Source organism: Cololabis saira, chromosome 21, assembly GCF_033807715.1.
Source record: "Cololabis saira isolate AMF1-May2022 chromosome 21, fColSai1.1, whole genome shotgun sequence".
Taxonomy (NCBI): Eukaryota; Metazoa; Chordata; class Actinopteri; order Beloniformes; family Belonidae; genus Cololabis; species Cololabis saira.
Window position 1 is genome coordinate 10829145 of NC_084607.1, and position 19138 is coordinate 10848282.

Sequence of the window (19138 nt, forward strand, 5' to 3'; positions counted from 1 at the left end):
GTGGGGGTATATCTCAGTGGTAGAGCATTTGACTGCAGATCAAGAGTTCCCCAGTTCAGCTCTGGGTGCCCCCTGACTATGAGGGTTGCTTTTAATTATGATCCCTGCCTTCATTGGAAAAGAGGCAACGTATGTCCTAAAAAATTTTCCCTTTGAAAAAATAGTTAGTGCAACTGAGGTCCACTCTTACAATCTGGCTCCACCAATTTCAAAACATGGGAGAAAGGGGGTATAGCTCAGTGGTAGAGCATTTGACTGCAGATCAAGAGGTCCCCAGTTCAACTCTGGGTGCCCTCTGGCCATGAGGATTACCTCGTCACATATTACTGGAAACAATTTGGAAGTGCAGGTTGCATCTTAAATGTAAAACTGCACTTAATGTTTATTAGTCACTCTATAGGCAACTCAAACTTTCATATTGTGTTTTTTTTATGCTTTAAATGCTACTGGTTTTCAATACAAAGTAAAACTTCTATCATGTTTGCTAAATTACAAAACTCTCAGATCACCAAGTATTTCATCCACCTAACAAAGAAGGGAGAACAAAGAACAAAGAACTATACAAAATGGACATTAAAACAACCTCCATCTCCACCCCTGATTTCCCCTCATTCGAACACATTGCTTTCAAACTGTCTGGCCCCACCCCTCTAGTCACTGCCGTCATTTATCGCCCTCCCAAGCCAAACCCCTCCTTTCTTTCAGATTTCTCCAATCTCCTGACCCAGCTATGTGCCATCTCACCTTCCATTCTCTTCCTGGGCGATTTTAATTTCCACATTGACAACCCAGACTGCAAACGTGCCACTGAGTTCCTGGACCTGCTACACTGCCTCAACTTCACACAACACATCAACTTCCCCACCCACACCCGCGGTCACATCCTGGATCTTGTAAGGCGACTTAGAACTTGATTTCACAGTAAGTTTGAAGTAATATATATAAAAGCTGTTCAAGACAACTTCCAACACTGTTGTGTTCAAGAATTCAAGCAGTTTCTCTAAATAGAGACAGAAATCCCAAATAACAGGTTGAGTTTTGTAAAATGGAGTGGTCAACTTTCCTCTTTTTCATGCTTGCAGGGGAAGATCCCTGCCTTCATTGGAAAAGAGGCAACGTATGTCCTAAAAAGTTTTCCACTTGAAAAAATAGTTAGTGCAACTGAGGTCCACTCTTACAATCTGGGTCCACCAATTTCAAAACATGGCAGAAAGGGGGTATAGCTCAGTGGTAGAGCATTTGACTGCAGATCAAGAGGTCCCCAGTTCAACTCTGGGTGCCCCCTGGCCATGAGGATTACCTCGTCACATATTACTGGAAACAATTTGGAAGTGCAGGTTTCATCTTAAACATAAATACTGCACTTAGTGTTTATTAGTCACTCTATAGGCAACTCAAACTTTCATATTGTGTTTTTTTTATGCTTTGAATGCTACTGGTTTTCAATACAAAGAAAAACTTCTATCATGTTTGCTAAATTACAAAACTCTCAGATCACCAAGTATTTCATCCACCTAACAAAGAAGGGAGAACAAAGAACAAAGAACTATACAAAATGGACATTAAAACAACCTCCATCTCCACCCCTGATTTCCCCTCATTCGAACACATTGCTTTCAAACTGTCTGGCCCCACCCCTCTAGTCACTGCCGTCATTTATCGCCCTCCCAAGCCAAACCCCTCCTTTCTTTCAGATTTCTCCAATCTCCTGACCCAGCTATGTGCCATCTCACCTTCCATTCTCTTCCTGGGCGATTTTAATTTCCACATTGACAACCCAGACTGCAAACGTGCCACTGAGTTCCTGGACCTGCTACACTGCCTCAACTTCACACAACACATCAACTTCCCCACCCACACCCGCGGTCACATCCTGGATCTTGTAGGGCGACTTAGAACTTGATTTCACAGTAAGTTTGAAGTAATATATATAAAAGCTGTTCAAGACTACTTCCAACACTGTCGTGTTCAAGAATTCAAGCAGTTTCTCTAAATAGAGACAGAAATCCCAAATAACAGGTTGAGTTTTGTAAAATGGAGTGGTCAACTTTCCTCTTTTTCATGCTTGCAGGGGAAGATCCCTGCCTTCATTGGAAAAGAGGCAACGTATGTCCTAAAAAGTTTTCCACTTGAAAAAATAGTTTCAGAACAAGGCAGAAAGGGGGTATAGCTCAGTGGTAGAGCATTTGACTGCAGATCAAGAGGTCCCCAGTTCAACTCTGGGTGCCCCCTGCTTGTCTTGTGCAACTTAAGACTTGATTTCACAGTAAGTTTGAAGTACAAAAGCTGTTCAAGACTACTTCCAGCACTGCCATGTAAATGTTGTTTTCAAGGATGCAAGCAAATTTGCTAAGTAGAGGCCTGACTGGTTTCAGTTTTAGCAGCAGAAAAAGCAATCCCCTGATCATTTTTGATAGACATTCTCACTATAATGCTGGGCTTTGATTCAGGAGCTTCCCACATAAAAAAAACAGTCTTTAAGTGGAAGTCCAATCAGAAGTGAAACATGTTTTTGTTTCATTAGAGAAGCTAACAAATAACAGGTTGGGATTTTTAAATTGGAGTGGTCAACTTTCCTCCTCCAAGTGTACTTCCAGCACTGCCATGTAAATGTTGTGTTCAAGGATACAAGCAGTTTGCTAAATTGAGTCCTGAATTCCAAAGAACAAGTTGGGATTTTTTAAATGGAGTGGTCAACGTTCCTCCTTTTCATGCTTGCAGTGGAAGGTCCCTGCCTTCATTGGGAAAGAGGCAACGTATGTCCTAAAAATTTTGCCACTTTGACCAAAATAGTTAGTGCAACTGAGGTCCACTCTTACAATCTGGCTCCACCAATTTCAAAACATGGCAGAAAGGGGGTATAGCTCAGTGGTAGAGCATTTGACTGCAGATCAAGAGGTCCCCAGTTCAACTCTGGGTGCCCCCTAATTATGTTGGTCACCTAAGGACAAAGTATTTAAAACAACCTGAAAGAGCAGGTGGTATCTTAAAGCTCAACCACTTACTGTCTATAGGCAACTCAGGCTTTCATGTCATGGTGTTTTCTGCTTTGGATGCTACTGGTTTTCAATAATTCTCTGTTTAAATCTGTATTTACACACCTCTTTTGAAAAGTCCATTACATTCATAACATTGAAACTTATGTCATAAAAAATGTATAAATAAAAGTTAAAAATCCCTTAAAAACTACAAACACTACACAAGAAAAAAAGAAGATAAACCAAGCAAGAGGAGCTGAGTCTCAGCCAGGTTGGGTGATTAAGAGAAGCTTTATGTAAATAGTAATAGATGGACAATAGCCATAGCCAACCATAGGAGTCACTGAAAACTGTCTGCTCAATCAGCATTTCTTTTGTACCTAGGAATCTAATTTCAAAGGGGAGGAAGCAGGACGACAAAGGCACAATCCCGTTTTGTTTTAGTTAGAGAGGGAAACGTATAACAGGTTGAAATTTTAGAACTGAGCGGTCAGTTGGTGGAGTATGGTGGAAGCTCAGAGATGTACCTCGTTGGCTAAGTCATGAAGTGTTTGTAAATGTTATCAGCAGGAATTTGTAGTTTATTCTAAATAATGAAGGAAGCCAGTGAAGAGGGGAAGCGTGGCGTTGATGAGGTTCTCTAGTTGGCAGCCTTGCAGCAGCATCTCGAAGCAGCTTACAAGCAGTGTAAAGTGGCCTGAGGCGTGTTTATGAAGTTACAGAATTCAAGGAATGAAAGAGGAAGGAGTGAACCAATAAAAGAGAGATCTTGGTCAAATTTCCCTGCTGCAGAGTACAGGATTGAACCAGTGTAGGGATCTCATGGCCAAAGACAGTGCCAACATTTTATCTGAGGACACATTTTTTTGACCACAGAGGTGTGCAAACAGTGGGGGTATATCTCAGTGGTAGAGCATTTGACTGCAGATCAAGAGTTCCCCAGTTCAGCTCTGGGTGCCCCCTGGCCATGAGGATTACCTCGTCACATATTACTGGAAACAATTTGGAAGTGCAGGTTGCATCTTAAACATAAATACTGCACTTAGTGTTTATTAGTCACTCTATAGGCAACTCAAACTTTCATATTGTGTTTTTTTATGCTTTGAATGCTACTGGTTTTCAATACAAAGAAAAACTTCTATCATGTTTGCTAAATTACAAAACTCTCAGATCACCAAGTATTTCATCCACCTAACAAAGAAGGGAGAACAAAGAACAAAGAACTATACAAAATGGACATTAAAACAACCTCCATCTCCACCCCTGATTTCCCCTCATTCGAACACATTGCTTTCAAACTGTCTGGCCCCACCCCTCTAGTCACTGCCGTCATTTATCGCCCTCCCAAGCCAAACCCCTCCTTTCTTTCAGATTTCTCCAATCTCCTGACCCAGCTATGTGCCATCTCACCTTCCATTCTCTTCCTGGGCGATTTTAATTTCCACATTGACAACCCAGACTGCAAACGTGCCACTGAGTTCCTGGACCTGCTACACTGCCTCAACTTCACACAACACATCAACTTCCCCACCCACACCCGCGGTCACATCCTGGATCTTGTAAGGCGACTTAGAACTTGATTTCACAGTAAGTTTGAAGTAATATATATAAAAGCTGTTCAAGACTATTTCCAACACTGTTGTGTTCAAGAATTCAAGCAGTTTCTCTAAATAGAGACAGAAATCCCAAATAACAGGTTGAGTTTTGTAAAATGGAGTGGTCAACTTTCCTCTTTTTCATGCTTGCAGGGGAAGATCCCTGCCTTCATTGGAAAAGAGGCAACGTATGTCCTAAAAAGTTTTCCACTTGAAAAAATAGTTAGTGCAACTGAGGTCCACTCTTACAATCTGGGTCCACCAATTTCAAAACATGGCAGAAAGGGGGTATAGCTCAGTGGTAGAGCATTTGACTGCAGATCAAGAGGTCCCCAGTTCAACTCTGGGTGCCCCCTAATTATGTTGGTCACCTAAGGACAAAGTATTTAAAACAACCTGAAAGAGCAGGTGGTATCTTAAAGCTCAACCACTTACTGTCTATAGGCAACTCAGGCTTTCATGTCATGGTGTTTTCTGCTTTGGATGCTACTGGTTTTCAATAATTCTCTGTTTAAATCTGTATTTACACACCTCTTTTGAAAAGTCCATTACATTCATAACATTGAAACTTATGTCATAAAAAATGTATAAATAAAAGTTAAAAATCCCTTAAAAACTACAAACACTACACAAGAAAAAAAGAAGATAAACCAAGCAAGAGGAGCTGAGTCTCAGCCAGGTTGGGTGATTAAGAGAAGCTTTATGTAAATAGTAATAGATGGACAATAGCCATAGCCAACCATAGGAGTCACTGAAAACTGTCTGCTCAATCAGCATTTCTTTTGTACCTAGGAATCTAATTTCAAAGGGGAGGAAGCAGGACGACAAAGGCACAATCCCGTTTTGTTTTAGTTAGAGAGGGAAACGTATAACAGGTTGAAATTTTAGAACTGAGCGGTCAGTTGGTGGAGTATGGTGGAAGCTCAGAGATGTACCTCGTTGGCTAAGTCATGAAGTGTTTGTAAATGTTATCAGCAGGAATTTGTAGTTTATTCTAAATAATGAAGGAAGCCAGTGAAGAGGGGAAGCGTGGCGTTGATGAGGTTCTCTAGTTGGCAGCCTTGCAGCAGCATCTCGAAGCAGCTTACAAGCAGTGTAAAGTGGCCTGAGGCGTGTTTATGAAGTTACAGAATTCAAGGAATGAAAGAGGAAGGAGTGAACCAATAAAAGAGAGATCTTGGTCAAATTTCCCTGCTGCAGAGTACAGGATTGAACCAGTGTAGGGATCTCATGGCCAAAGACAGTGCCAACATTTTATCTGAGGACACATTTTTTTGACCACAGAGGTGTGCAAACAGTGGGGGTATATCTCAGTGGTAGAGCATTTGACTGCAGATCAAGAGTTCCCCAGTTCAGCTCTGGGTGCCCCCTGGCCATGAGGATTACCTCGTCACATATTACTGGAAACAATTTGGAAGTGCAGGTTGCATCTTAAACATAAATACTGCACTTAGTGTTTATTAGTCACTCTATAGGCAACTCAAACTTTCATATTGTGTTTTTTTTATGCTTTGAATGCTACTGGTTTTCAATACAAAGAAAAACTTCTATCATGTTTGCTAAATTACAAAACTCTCAGATCACCAAGTATTTCATCCACCTAACAAAGAAGGGAGAACAAAGAACAAAGAACTATACAAAATGGACATTAAAACAACCTCCATCTCCACCCCTGATTTCCCCTCATTCGAACACATTGCTTTCAAACTGTCTGGCCCCACCCCTCTAGTCACTGCCGTCATTTATCGCCCTCCCAAGCCAAACCCCTCCTTTCTTTCAGATTTCTCCAATCTCCTGACCCAGCTATGTGCCATCTCACCTTCCATTCTCTTCCTGGGCGATTTTAATTTCCACATTGACAACCCAGACTGCAAACGTGCCACTGAGTTCCTGGACCTGCTACACTGCCTCAACTTCACACAACACATCAACTTCCCCACCCACACCCGCGGTCACATCCTGGATCTTGTAAGGCGACTTAGAACTTGATTTCACAGTAAGTTTGAAGTAATATATATAAAAGCTGTTCAAGACTATTTCCAACACTGTTGTGTTCAAGAATTCAAGCAGTTTCTCTAAATAGAGACAGAAATCCCAAATAACAGGTTGAGTTTTGTAAAATGGAGTGGTCAACTTTCCTCTTTTTCATGCTTGCAGGGGAAGATCCCTGCCTTCATTGGAAAAGAGGCAACGTATGTCCTAAAAAGTTTTCCACTTGAAAAAATAGTTAGTGCAACTGAGGTCCACTCTTACAATCTGGGTCCACCAATTTCAAAACATGGCAGAAAGGGGGTATAGCTCAGTGGTAGAGCATTTGACTGCAGATCAAGAGGTCCCCAGTTCAACTCTGGGTGCCCCCTGGCCATGAGGATTACCTCGTCACATATTACTGGAAACAATTTGGAAGTGCAGGTTGCATCTTAAACATAAATACTGCACTTAGTGTTTATTAGTCACTCTATAGGCAACTCAAACTTTCATATTGTGTTTTTTTTATGCTTTGAATGCTACTGGTTTTCAATACAAAGAAAAACTTCTATCATGTTTGCTAAATTACAAAACTCTCAGATCACCAAGTATTTCATCCACCTAACAAAGAAGGGAGAACAAAGAACAAAGAACTATACAAAATGGACATTAAAACAACCTCCATCTCCACCCCTGATTTCCCCTCATTCGAACACATTGCTTTCAAACTGTCTGGCCCCACCCCTCTAGTCACTGCCGTCATTTATCGCCCTCCCAAGCCAAACCCCTCCTTTCTTTCAGATTTCTCCAATCTCCTGACCCAGCTATGTGCCATCTCACCTTCCATTCTCTTCCTGGGCGATTTTAATTTCCACATTGACAACCCAGACTGCAAACGTGCCACTGAGTTCCTGGACCTGCTACACTGCCTCAACTTCACACAACACATCAACTTCCCCACCCACACCCGCGGTCACATCCTGGATCTTGTAAGGCGACTTAGAACTTGATTTCACAGTAAGTTTGAAGTAATATATATAAAAGCTGTTCAAGACTACTTCCAACACTGTTGTGTTCAAGTGTTATGCACTCCCTTCCCCCCTTTTTTCTTGTCTCCCTTCAGGTGCTCTGCATCAGGTGATTATCTGGCTCCGCCTGTATTTAAGAGGGACAGGAGGAGCCAGCGCTCTCTCTCAGACCAGGCAGCCTCACCTTGGTGCCAGGGTTGCTCCTGTGTTTCTTTTGTTTGTGTTGCTTTGAGGATGGAGGTCTGTCAGTTTGGTTTTCTTTCCTCGGTTTTTGTTTTGAGGTTAGGTTCCTGCTCTTGTTAGGTCAAGGAGGGAAGTTCTGGGTCCGACGGCCCATTGCGTGGTTGGCTCAGGTTTCCCTCATGGTCTTTTCCTTTATTGTTTTGTTTGGTCAGGCCTCCAGACTCGTTTTGTTAAGTTATGGGGTTTTTTCTTTGGTACATGAATAAAACCTGCTTTTTATACGCAACTGAAACTCGAGTGTGGTGTCCTTGATGTTCTGGTCACAGAGTTAAACCGAGTGTTCTAACTGGTGATCGTAACATTTGGGGGCTCGTCAAACAGTATTTGTTGGTAGTAATTGTATTACCATGGTGTGAAATAGGGTATTGGTGTGTCATTGTTTGGGGATGCCATCTCGAGTTGTGCATTTGTGAGGTTGCTTTTGGTAGTAGTTGGTTGCGCTAAAATGGACTTTAATATAGATGATTTTGTTAGTGCTCCCACTCGTGATAAGTTGGAGGGTTGTACCAAGGATCATCTTGCCCTTATTGCGGAAAGGTTTGGGATTTTTGTAAAGCAGGGAAAGAAACAGGTGATTAAGGATCAGCTGGTGGCTGCGTTGGTAGAGCGGGGATTGTTGTCAGCTGGTGAGGGTTCTGGATCTGGGGAGGTGGGTCTCGCTGAGCAGGTGAGGTTGAAGGAGATTGAGTTGGAATTGCGTCGGCTGGATTTGAGAGAAAAGGAAATGGATTTTGAAATAAGAAGGCTTGAGGAAGAGACGAAGCGTGTGGTACGTTTGAAAGAATTAGAGCTTACTGCGTCTTCACCGGCTTCGCAGCTTTCATCTGTGCAGTCACGTGGTTTTGATGTGAGTCGGTGTATTCGGCTTGTCCCAGCATTTCACGAGGAGGATGTGTATACGTATTTCGTTCTCTTTGAGCGAGTTGCGACATCGTTGGGGTGGCCCAAGGATAAGTGGTCACTGTTGTTACAGTGTGTACTTACTGGCAAAGCTCAGGAGGTTTACGCAGCGTTGTCTTCTGAAAGTAGCCTGGATTACGATCAGGTTAGGGCTAGTATTTTGAAGGCATATGAGCTCGTGCCAGAGGCTTATCGCCAGAAATTTCGCAGGTGTAAGAAGCAGGACTCTCAGACATATGTGGAGTTTGCTCGTGAGAAGGAGACGTTATTTGATCGGTGGTGCGCAGGTGTGGGGGTTAAAACTCTGGAAGATCTAAGGGCCTTAGTGCTTATTGAGGAGTTTAAAAATTGTGTGCCTGAAACGGTTGCCACGTATCTGAATGAGCAGAAGGCTGTGAAGTTGTCTGGTGCTGCGTCTCTTGCGGATGAGTATGTACTTACCCATAAGTCCGTGTTTGGTGAGCGATCTGCTGTGCAGGCTCGGTTTGGTGACAACACTCCTAAGGAAGGTTCAAATGCAATTGTGGTACCAACTAAGGCAAGTGGTTCTGATGGTGCGGAGGGGAGGCCTACCAGGGAAGAATGGGGAACTAGGGAAAGCCCTGTGTGTTTCTATTGCAGGAAGCCAGGACACATTGTTGCAAATTGTTATGCTCTGAATAAGGAGAAGGGGCCTGTCAAATCTGTGGCCTTGGTTAAAACAGCTAGTCCTGTGTGCCAGTTGGCTTCACTGCCAAATGAATCTGAGCTTGGCGTGTATGCTCCATTTCTTATGGAAGGTTTTGTGTCCTTGACTGAGAAGGGGGATAGGGTCCCCGTAACGATTTTGAGGGATACAGCAGCGTCACAGTCCTTCATGCTGAGTCATGTGCTGCCATTGTCTAAGGAGTCAGCTGGGGATTCTGGTGTCCTTGTGCGTGGTTTTGGGATGCAATACTTGGAGGCGCCTTTACATACTATTTACCTCAAGTCAGACTTGGTTACGGGCTTTGTGACTGTGGGGGTTCGCCCGTGTTTCCCAATTGAGGGAGTGTCCTTCATTTTGGGGAATGATTTGGCTGGGGGTAAGGTGCTGGTAAAGCCGGGAGGTGGGGATCCTGGAAAAGAAGGAAAGGAGCCAGTGGCCTATGGTCACGCAGGAGAAAACACTGACGCCAACCCGTTTGCCGAGTACATGTGGATGGAGAACGAGGAGGAGTATAACAGACAGGTGGAGGAGCTGCTGGAGCGGGAGTTCTTGGAGCGCTGCTTCCAGGAAATGCTGGAGGAGGAGGACCAGGACTGGTTCATCCCTTCACGTGATCTCAACAACCAGGGGGTGGGGCAGTTCCAGCAGCAGCTCAACGGCCTGTCGGCCAACGATCACCACAGCAACCTGGAGGAGGTGGCGAGGAAGAGCATCTTGAATCCTGAAGCAAAGGAGTTCATCCCGGCAGGGATAATGTTGTGGCCAATGTGTTGTTGCGCATGTGGATTTATATTGTAGTGATTTGTTTTTTTTTTTTCCTGTGTATGTGAACAAAAAAAAAAAAAACGATAATCACTAATTTAGGGTGGGGGTGTTATGCACTCCCTTCCCCCCTTTTTTCTTGTCTCCCTTCAGGTGCTCTGCATCAGGTGATTATCTGGCTCCGCCTGTATTTAAGAGGGACAGGAGGAGCCAGCGCTCTCTCTCAGACCAGGCAGCCTCACCTTGGTGCCAGGGTTGCTCCTGTGTTTCTTTTGTTTGTGTTGCTTTGAGGATGGAGGTCTGTCAGTTTGGTTTTCTTTCCTCGGTTTTTGTTTTGAGGTTAGGTTCCTGCTCTTGTTAGGTCAAGGAGGGAAGTTCTGGGTCCGACGGCCCATTGCGTGGTTGGCTCAGGTTTCCCTCATGGTCTTTTCCTTTATTGTTTTGTTTGGTCAGGCCTCCAGACTCGTTTTGTTAAGTTATGGGGTTTTTTCTTTGGTACATGAATAAAACCTGCTTTTTATACGCAACTGAAACTCGAGTGTGGTGTCCTTGATGTTCTGGTCACAGAGTTAAACCGAGTGTTCTAACTGGTGATCGTAACATCAAGAATTCAAGCAGTTTCTCTAAATAGAGACAGAAATCCCAAATAACAGGTTGAGTTTTGTAAAATGGAGTGGTCAACTTTCCTCTTTTTCATGCTTGCAGGGGAAGATCCCTGCCTTCATTGGAAAAGAGGCAACGTATGTCCTAAAAAGTTTTCCACTTGAAAAAATAGTTTCAGAACAAGGCAGAAAGGGGGTATAGCTCAGTGGTAGAGCATTTGACTGCAGATCAAGAGGTCCCCAGTTCAACTCTGGGTGCCCCCTGCTTGTCTTGTGCAACTTAAAACTTGATTTCACAGTAAGTTTGAAGTACAAAAGCTGTTCAAGACTACTTCCAGCACTGCCATGTAAATGTTGTTTTCAAGGATGCAAGCAAATTTGCTAAGTAGAGGCCTGACTGGTTTCAGTTTTAGCAGCAGAAAAAGCAATCCCCTGATCATTTTTGATAGACATTCTCACTATAATGCTGGGCTTTGATTCAGGAGCTTCCCACATAAAAAAAACAGTCTTTAAGTGGAAGTCCAATCAGAAGTGAAACATGTTTTTGTTTCATTAGAGAAGCTAACAAATAACAGGTTGGGATTTTTAAATTGGAGTGGTCAACTTTCCTCCTCCAAGTGTACTTCCAGCACTGCCATGTAAATGTTGTGTTCAAGGATACAAGCAGTTTGCTAAATTGATCCTGAATTCCAAAGAACAAGTTGGGATTTTTTAAATGGAGTGGTCAACGTTCCTCCTTTTCATGCTTGCAGTGGAAGGTCCCTGCCTTCATTGGGAAAGAGGCAACGTATGTCCTAAAAATTTTGCCACTTTGACCAAAATAGTTAGTGCAACTGAGGTCCACTCTTACAATCTGGCTCCACCAATTTCAAAACATGGCACAAAGGGGGTATAGCTCAGTGGTAGAGCATTTGACTGCAGATCAAGAGGTCCCCAGTTCAACTCTGGGTGCCCCCTACTTATGTTGGTCACCTAAGGACAAAGTATTTAAAACAACCTGAAAGAGCAGGTGGTATCTTAAAGCTCAACCACTTACTGTCTATAGGCAACTCAGGCTTTCATGTCATGGTGTTTTCTGCTTTGGATGCTACTGGTTTTCAATAATTCTCTGTTTAAATCTGTATATACACACCTCTTTTGAAAAGTCCATTACATTCATAACATTGAAACTTATGTCATAAAAAACGTATAAATAAAAGTTAAAAAATCCCTTAAAAACTACAAACACCACACAAGAAAAAAAGAAGATAAACCAAGCAAGAGGAGCTGAGTCTCAGCCAGGTTGGGTGATTAAGAGAAGCTTTATGTAAATAGTAATAGATGGACAATAGCCATAGCCAACCATAGCAGTCACTGAATACTGTCTGCTGAATCAGCATTTCTTTTGTACCTAGGAATCTAATTTCAAAGGGGACGAAGGAGGACGACAAAGGCACAATCCAATTTTGTTTTAGTTAGAGAGGGAAACGTATAACAGGTTGAAATTTTAGAACTATGCGGTCAGTTGGTGGAGTATGGTGGAAGCTCAGAGATGTACCTCGTTGGCTAAGTCATGAAGTGTTTGATATAAATATATTCTAAATTATTGAATGAAGCCAGTGAACAGGGAATATGTGGAGTTGATGAGGTTCTCTAGTTGCAACAGCATCTCAAGGCAGCTACAAGCAGTGTAAAGTGGCCTGATTGAGGCACGTTTATGGAGTTACAGTAGTCCAGGAGTCCAGGAACAAAAGATGAAGGAGTGAACCAATAAAAGAGACATCTTGGTCAAATTTCCCTGCTGCAATCTATAGGATTGAACAAGTGTAGGGATCTGATGGTAAAAGATGCCAACATTTGATCTGAGGACGCGCAGAGGTGTGCAAACGGTGGGGGTATAGCTCAGTGGTAGAGCATTTGACTGCAGATCAAGAGGTCCCCAGTTCAACTCTGGGTGCCCCCTAATTATATGAATTGGCTTTAATTTAGGAGTTGTCAAATCACCAAATACTTAAAACATCCCAGAAGTGCCAGTGTGATGTCAAAGCTAAACACTGCTCTTGCTTGTAGGGGTAGATCCCTGCTTTCATTGGGCAAGAGGCAATATACGTCCTAACGATTTTTCCACTCTTGATCAGGGCAGTTTATGCAACTGAGGTCCCTTTGCGGTATAATTTTCCTCCTAACAGTGACGGCTTCAAGAGCGGCTGGGAACAGCAAAGATTTGACAGCCCCAATAAAACACCAGTAAATGGCAAGTGTGACTCCCGTAAGGGATAAATTGGAGAACATGTTAAAAAAATAAAAGACTCTACACAAAAGATTTGGACTCCAGTATGACCCAAACTACAAAGAGAACTGGGGTTTTCAGACACCAGTTTGCCTGGACCGAAACTGCTTATATAAGCAGAAAAAGTGTATAAAAGTTGATTGTCCCACAGTTGTTTCTGCAGAACAGCTCGCTTCTTTACTCCTGTGATGTGGAATACAGATCCAACGATTCCGTGTTTTTTGCCAAACTTAGTGATTTTGATTTTGATTGAAACTTAAAAACTTAGAAAATATTGATGTAAGAAAAAAACTGAGAATCCACCAGTATCGGCGGAGTTCACACCTGCATTCCAGAACCAGAACTAGTCCCAAAACTAAGGTCAGCAGAACTTTCTCTGCATAATTACTGGTGTGGGAATGCAGTTGTGATCTTGCCCAGATAGACCCTAGCAAGTAAGACTCCCGAAAGAACCTGCTAAAATTGTGAATACAACTAATTGAACAAAAAAAAAATAAGAGTGGTATAAAAGTGAAATAACTGAATGCACAGAAGACTAAAAAGTTGAGTCCGACTGCATGTTGCATGTTGCATGTTGTATGTCTATTGTCTATTGAAGCTAACCTGGTGCAGATATGTGCTGGTATGAATGGAAGAACTGCTGCTTAAACATGTTTCTGCTGTGTGGTTACTTGTATGCATAATATACGCTGAAGCACTGATTTGGTTGGGAGTATACGGAAGGTATTCTGCATAGAAGTAACCTCTGTAAAAGTTTTGAGTTCATGTACTAAGAAGTGTTAAAAAATACCCACAAGGTTCAACTTGGGCTAGATAAGTAATTTATAACGCCGAAAAGGAGCTATAGGGAGCACTGGGGATTATGAGCTACACTGTCAGATAAATTTGAGAATTTGTCTGGGATGAGTGTAAATTTAGGAGTAAAAACGCTCTCACGGATACTGCGCCCGATTAAGATTCTTAGATAAGAGCCATTAAGGGCGTTCTGCACGGGTGAGAGTATAAGCAACAGGCCTTTCAAGGATAGCGCGCCCATTAATTAAGAAAAACAGGTGGGAGTGTGCTGTTTAGTGAGAACAGGAGAATCCTCTTGGACGGTGATCCAAAACTTGGAAGTAAATGTCATGGGGTGATAATTGTAGCTCCATGTAGATAAGTTTATTGGCTACTTGAAGTTGGAAAATGTGATTGTGCTGCTTAAATTTGCTTAAAGATAACTTTATGTTTTTAGTGTGTGCTGGAAAGAAAGATGACTGTGTACGGCATTGACTTAGATGCATAATTTTTTTGTGGGGATAAAGTTTTTGGGGTAACATAGTGGATAGTGTTTCTTTTGTTCTTACGTGAAGTATTGTGGAGAATGATAGAAAGATATTAACTGAGTATTGAATGGAGTTGTCAGTTTGTGGACTATGAAGAAATAAAATGTATGTATTCTGACAGAATAGCAATAAATACACAAGGTATTAAAACACAAAGACAAAGACGGTATAAAACATAAATAAATATACAATATCGTTGAAACCGCTCTTGGTGGGCGGGAGTAACTCCTCAGAAAATCCATGGCTCTGCATTTCAGCAGTTCATTGAAGAAAAAAAGGGAGACTTTGTTGTGCAAAGTTTATCCACACATCTAAAACATCTATTTATCTGGAGACCAGACGTTCTGATACGTCACATGCTTCAGCGCTCTGACGCTATCTCAGTTTCAGGAGAGCAGCCAGCCTTTGCAGAGAGAGAGAGAAAAAAAGAGATAAGCTGCAAGGCCACATACTGGGACAGCCTAACCTCCAGAGATAAGTCTCTCACCTGCTCCCAACACTTTTACAGTCTGCATTGACTGATTTCCACACAAGAAAGCAAGGGGGTATAGCTCAGTGGTAGAGCATTTGACTGCAGATCAAGAGGTCTCCGGTTCAAATCCGGATGCCCCCTGTCCGTGTGAATTATCTTTCTTTGAAAGATAAAAAAAAACCCTTTGAAACATTACAGATTGGAAATGTTTGTATAAAGATCTTCAAGAGTCTCCTGAAGCAGGGTTTGTTGTGTGCTGAGGAGGCATGATCAACATCGATTTTAAAATTAGAGAAGGGTGTAAATAACAGGTTTGCGTTCGTTGAATGGAGTTGTCAGTTTGTGGATGATGGTAGGAGACCGGAGATGCCACTAGTTGTGAAGTGCTTTTAATTATCTGCAGGATTTTGTAGGCTGTTCACCACGGGGCTATGTGGGGTCAGTGAGGTTCTCTAGTCTTGAAGCAGCTTCAAGTGCTATAGAGTGGTCTGATTGAGGAACAGAGTGAACCAATATGACTGAGAAAATTCAGGTAAAAATCTTGCGTTGTATTTCTCTTTAAATCTTTAAATGGAGGTGTTGCCCAGTGGAAGACCATGTGTTCAGATTGACCATCTGTATGAATGTACTGCAAACAATATTATATTAAATCATAAACTGTTCAAAGTAATGCTTTTTGCTGCCAGTCATTCTGGAATTGATTGTTCACACATTAAGGGTTCATTTGCACAATGGAGCCATACCTGATGGTGAAACTTCACAGGGTTGTTAGGGCAGCAGAGAAACCCCCACCCTGGGACAGATCTACACCTCCAGATGCCCCAAGGAGGCAACAGACATTTGAAAGGACAATTCACACCCCGGTCACTTCACTTCCAGCTTTTGCCGTCAGGACAATACCGACAGGGCGATGACAACAAGGACAAGCCGCCTAAAAAACAGCTTTTACCCAAAGGCAATCGTGGCTCTAGATGTTATGAAAGTGAATAAACTTTTCTAACCACATTGTGCATTTTTTTTTTTACTATTTATTGTCCTTAATTTTTATGTTCTTAATTTTATGTACCGGTATACCCCATTGAGTCAGCAAGCACCTTCACTTTTGTTGCACCTTTGGAAAAAAGGGCAATGACAACAATAAAGACTATTTACTATCTATCCTAATAGCTGTTTGATTGACCTCTAGAAAAAAGGAGTTTAAAAAAAAAAACAAAGAACTAAAATTTTAAGATAAAATCATCAATTTAGAAAAAAAACACTATTGGCTTTTCCTTTGGCTTTTGTCACCACAAATTTATTTGGTATAAGATTAGTCTTTGTCGTTTTTTTGTTATGCTTTCATCCACAACATGAAAATTTTGACCAGTCGGAACTGACCAGAGTATTTACAAATCATCTGCAGATAAAAGCGAAACAAGTGTGCACATTGAAGGTTTCATGGGATGTAGCAGTTTCGTTTGCTTATTGTTTGCTTATATAAAATATCATGCTGGAACAACGTGAAAGAGACTTTCCTTTTTGCACATTGGAGGAACAAGCTGTAACACTTGAAAAGTACTTTTTACTCACCACAGCCTGTTTATATGTGTTTGACAGAATGCCATGGACTCTAACTTGGCCGTGCCGGACATCACTCATGTCGACCCAGTGGTCCTTTGTACGCTGATCCATAGGCCCAAAGCTTTGCCACGTGTAGTACTTGGCAAAGTTCTCCTTTAAGACATAAAACACAAAGGATCTGAGGTTTTACAGGTAGGATGTGCAGCTCACAGAGCATGTCACTACGAGTTCACTGTACTGTAAACACTCCTAAATCATATACTGTGTCGTTCTTTTATATGTTTATGGAAAAGGGGACACATTTCTTTCCAAAAGACGTCCGCTTTCACCTCTAACTAAAACAGATTAGATTAAATATGATTAAAAGCCAAAATTCAAAATAAATGTCTCACACCACTGCTGTCATAAGAAACAGTGCAGTGTGGCTCTCACCACCACTCGGGTCGTGTTGTCTGGCAGCGTGGTGATTGTTATTTTGCCACCCAGAACTGCCCTGCTCATCCTGGTGTGGCCCGAGGATGATCCCTGGGGTCCGTCACCGGCAGCTGAGTCGACATGCTGCGGTGCGATCACACTGTCATCTGTTGAAAATGACGCAGAGTTAAGTCATTAAAATCTGGTCAGTGATGATATGAGTTATGACATCTGAAAATACACTGATTTCAGGAATTCTAAAAACAGAAAAGTGTTTGCAAAACATTTTAGATGCCAGTTTGAAAGTCTTCAAAAAATGATGTTTAACGTTCGTGGTTTCATTCTCCGTCAGTCCGGGAAATGAAAAATTAGGATTTGCATTTAACTTGCCCAGCCCTGCCTTTGGCAATTGAATCTATTTTTGAATTAAGGCAGAAACAATACAAAAACATTTATTCTCCCTCTGGAGGAACTGTCAAACCCTCCAACCAAAATAAACCATAGCTGGTAAGCAAACTGGGGTGGGTAGGCTTTGTTTTAAAGTTCTGGGTGTTTTAATTGATGTCTTGTCTCACTTTCAAGCCATATGTCTCTGATTTGTGCTCTGTGTTTATTTTTCACCATGGTGTAATTTTTATGGTGTGTGGAAAATGCATGACTGCTGTAATGTTTATACTGGCAAAATGATCTTGACTTGTGGACTTCTTTTCCTCTCACAAGCTTATTTGATGCAGCTGCACCAAAATGACTGAGCTCCCATGAGTTATTTCTGTTGATGGTATGGAAAGATGGGGATGGTTTTCCGAACAGGTGACTCCTAAGTAAACCATTTATTTGATTAAACTGTATATGTTAACACCTCAATGTGAGACTGTTTTTTTTAATGTGTTTTTTTATGCTAAAAGTAGAGTGTAGCATAAAATTAAAGTGATCGAGAAATGCATATGTATGTATAAAAACGGAAACTACTAAAAATGCAAATTAACAAGTAGAGGAGAGAATTGAAAATCAGTTCACTTCAGAAGTGGACAGTGTTTAGGTCAAATCTCGGGTTTCTCTTGTTTAGAGACGGCTCATAACTTAAATGCAGTTTCAGAGAAAGTGATCAGTTACAGTGAGGAAAAGCCCCCTAAAAAGGAATTAAAAGCCCAATAAGCAGTGTTGGTTTCATTCGTTTTGCTCACATTATGCCCATTTTCTCCCAAGTACACTTAACTGAAAGTGCTGATTATTGTCACAGCCTCAGTAAAAGCACATCCACCTCTACTGAGGCCGGCCCTGGCTTCAGGCTCACAGCAGACCCAGTCCACCAGAAATGACCGCACTCAAGAAGGCAAACGTCACAATTATTTTCCAAGTACTCACTGCAAAACAGTCCATTGCCCTCTTGTCAAAACAGAATTATCAAAAGTCTTTTATTTTCTTTAAATTCGACACGCTGCTTTCTGAAAAACAGTCCGGACATGACAGTATTGGCCTCGATGATGTTGAGCCTCTCTTCCCAAAATAATTTAGCTGGTTATAGGGCTTGGAACTTCTAGTCTAGTCTCAGATTTGTATAATCTGCCCATCGAGATCCAGATGAATAAAATAAAGTACCTTATATGTGATGCTTTTTTAATCGGAAAATATGCACACACAAAAGAAATGCATATGGTGAGAAAATACCCTCCAAAAAGTACACATGGTGAGAAAATACTAAAAAAAACTGCACATGTTGATACTCAAAGAAACTGCATGTGGTGAGATTGAAGAAAGGAGATAGCAGGCTCTCCTTTTGATGTTAACTCTTGGCAAAGAGTGGACGCATTCTGACAAAATCAATCAGGCTTATGTTCTTCAGAAATGCCAGCTGAGAAAAGAGAAAAGGGAATGCTTTTGAGGAAGAATGTGAGAGGGAATTTGAGATAAAGACAGAGCGGAATGCTGTTCTCCCGGACGAGCTGGCAATAACTAATGAATCTATCTATATATCCATCTATTTATTAGACTTTTACCAGGACCGGTCTCGAGAACTTAGAGAACTTAGTTCTCGAGACCGGTCATTTCAGTGATGCTGATAAACAGTGTAATTTGGCTACTATAATGGTAAATAATGCAATTTCAAGTCGATAATTGTGTGTATCTTTAATATTAAAAATTCATGTTTCATCTACAAATTAAGTAAAATTTAAATCAGTAACATTTGCTATTCAATACTTTTCTGAAGTGGAGCTGGTTATTTTGTTAGAGGACTTTGGGACTAGTTAATAGTCATGTCAATCCTTAAAAGCTCTGGAGTCAATCCTCCAATAGTGCAGAAATAGCGGTAGTGCAGTCGCCACACATATCTGATCC

At 41.7% G+C, this 19138-nt stretch overlaps 2 protein-coding genes and 10 non-coding genes across 13 annotated transcripts in view; 11 read left to right on the top strand and 1 right to left on the bottom strand.

The window, feature by feature from the left end:
- The window catches only part of LOC133421759 (plexin domain-containing protein 1-like), a 40592-nt gene that overhangs the window by 12898 nt on the left and 8556 nt on the right, over positions 1-19138 (bottom strand). For both annotated transcript variants that reach the window (XM_061711516.1, XM_061711515.1), the window contains exons 2-3: positions 16820-16968; positions 16397-16540 (exon numbers count right to left, since the gene is read on the bottom strand). In XM_061711516.1, the coding sequence (XP_061567500.1) occupies positions 16397-16540; positions 16820-16968 (293 nt within the window). The remainder of the gene's footprint in view (positions 1-16396; positions 16541-16819; positions 16969-19138) is intronic.
- On the top strand, positions 226-297 carry trnac-gca (transfer RNA cysteine (anticodon GCA)). Its single transcript has one exon. It is a non-coding gene; the product is annotated as a tRNA-Cys (tRNA).
- On the top strand, positions 1214-1285 carry trnac-gca (transfer RNA cysteine (anticodon GCA)). The gene has a single exon. It is a non-coding gene; the product is annotated as a tRNA-Cys (tRNA).
- On the top strand, positions 2161-2232 carry trnac-gca (transfer RNA cysteine (anticodon GCA)). The gene has a single exon. It is a non-coding gene; the product is annotated as a tRNA-Cys (tRNA).
- trnac-gca (transfer RNA cysteine (anticodon GCA)) lies at positions 2855-2926 on the top strand. Its single transcript has one exon. It is a non-coding gene; the product is annotated as a tRNA-Cys (tRNA).
- trnac-gca (transfer RNA cysteine (anticodon GCA)) lies at positions 4858-4929 on the top strand. Its single transcript has one exon. It is a non-coding gene; the product is annotated as a tRNA-Cys (tRNA).
- Positions 6862-6933, top strand: trnac-gca (transfer RNA cysteine (anticodon GCA)). Its single transcript has one exon. It is a non-coding gene; the product is annotated as a tRNA-Cys (tRNA).
- LOC133421760 (uncharacterized) lies at positions 8764-10640 on the top strand. The gene has a single exon (XM_061711518.1). The coding sequence runs from the start codon at positions 9485-9487 to the stop codon at positions 10196-10198; it is 714 nt and encodes a 237-aa protein (XP_061567502.1). The 5' UTR covers positions 8764-9484; the 3' UTR covers positions 10199-10640.
- Positions 10957-11028, top strand: trnac-gca (transfer RNA cysteine (anticodon GCA)). The gene has a single exon. It is a non-coding gene; the product is annotated as a tRNA-Cys (tRNA).
- Positions 11650-11721, top strand: trnac-gca (transfer RNA cysteine (anticodon GCA)). The gene has a single exon. It is a non-coding gene; the product is annotated as a tRNA-Cys (tRNA).
- On the top strand, positions 12635-12706 carry trnac-gca (transfer RNA cysteine (anticodon GCA)). Its single transcript has one exon. It is a non-coding gene; the product is annotated as a tRNA-Cys (tRNA).
- trnac-gca (transfer RNA cysteine (anticodon GCA)) lies at positions 14897-14968 on the top strand. Its single transcript has one exon. It is a non-coding gene; the product is annotated as a tRNA-Cys (tRNA).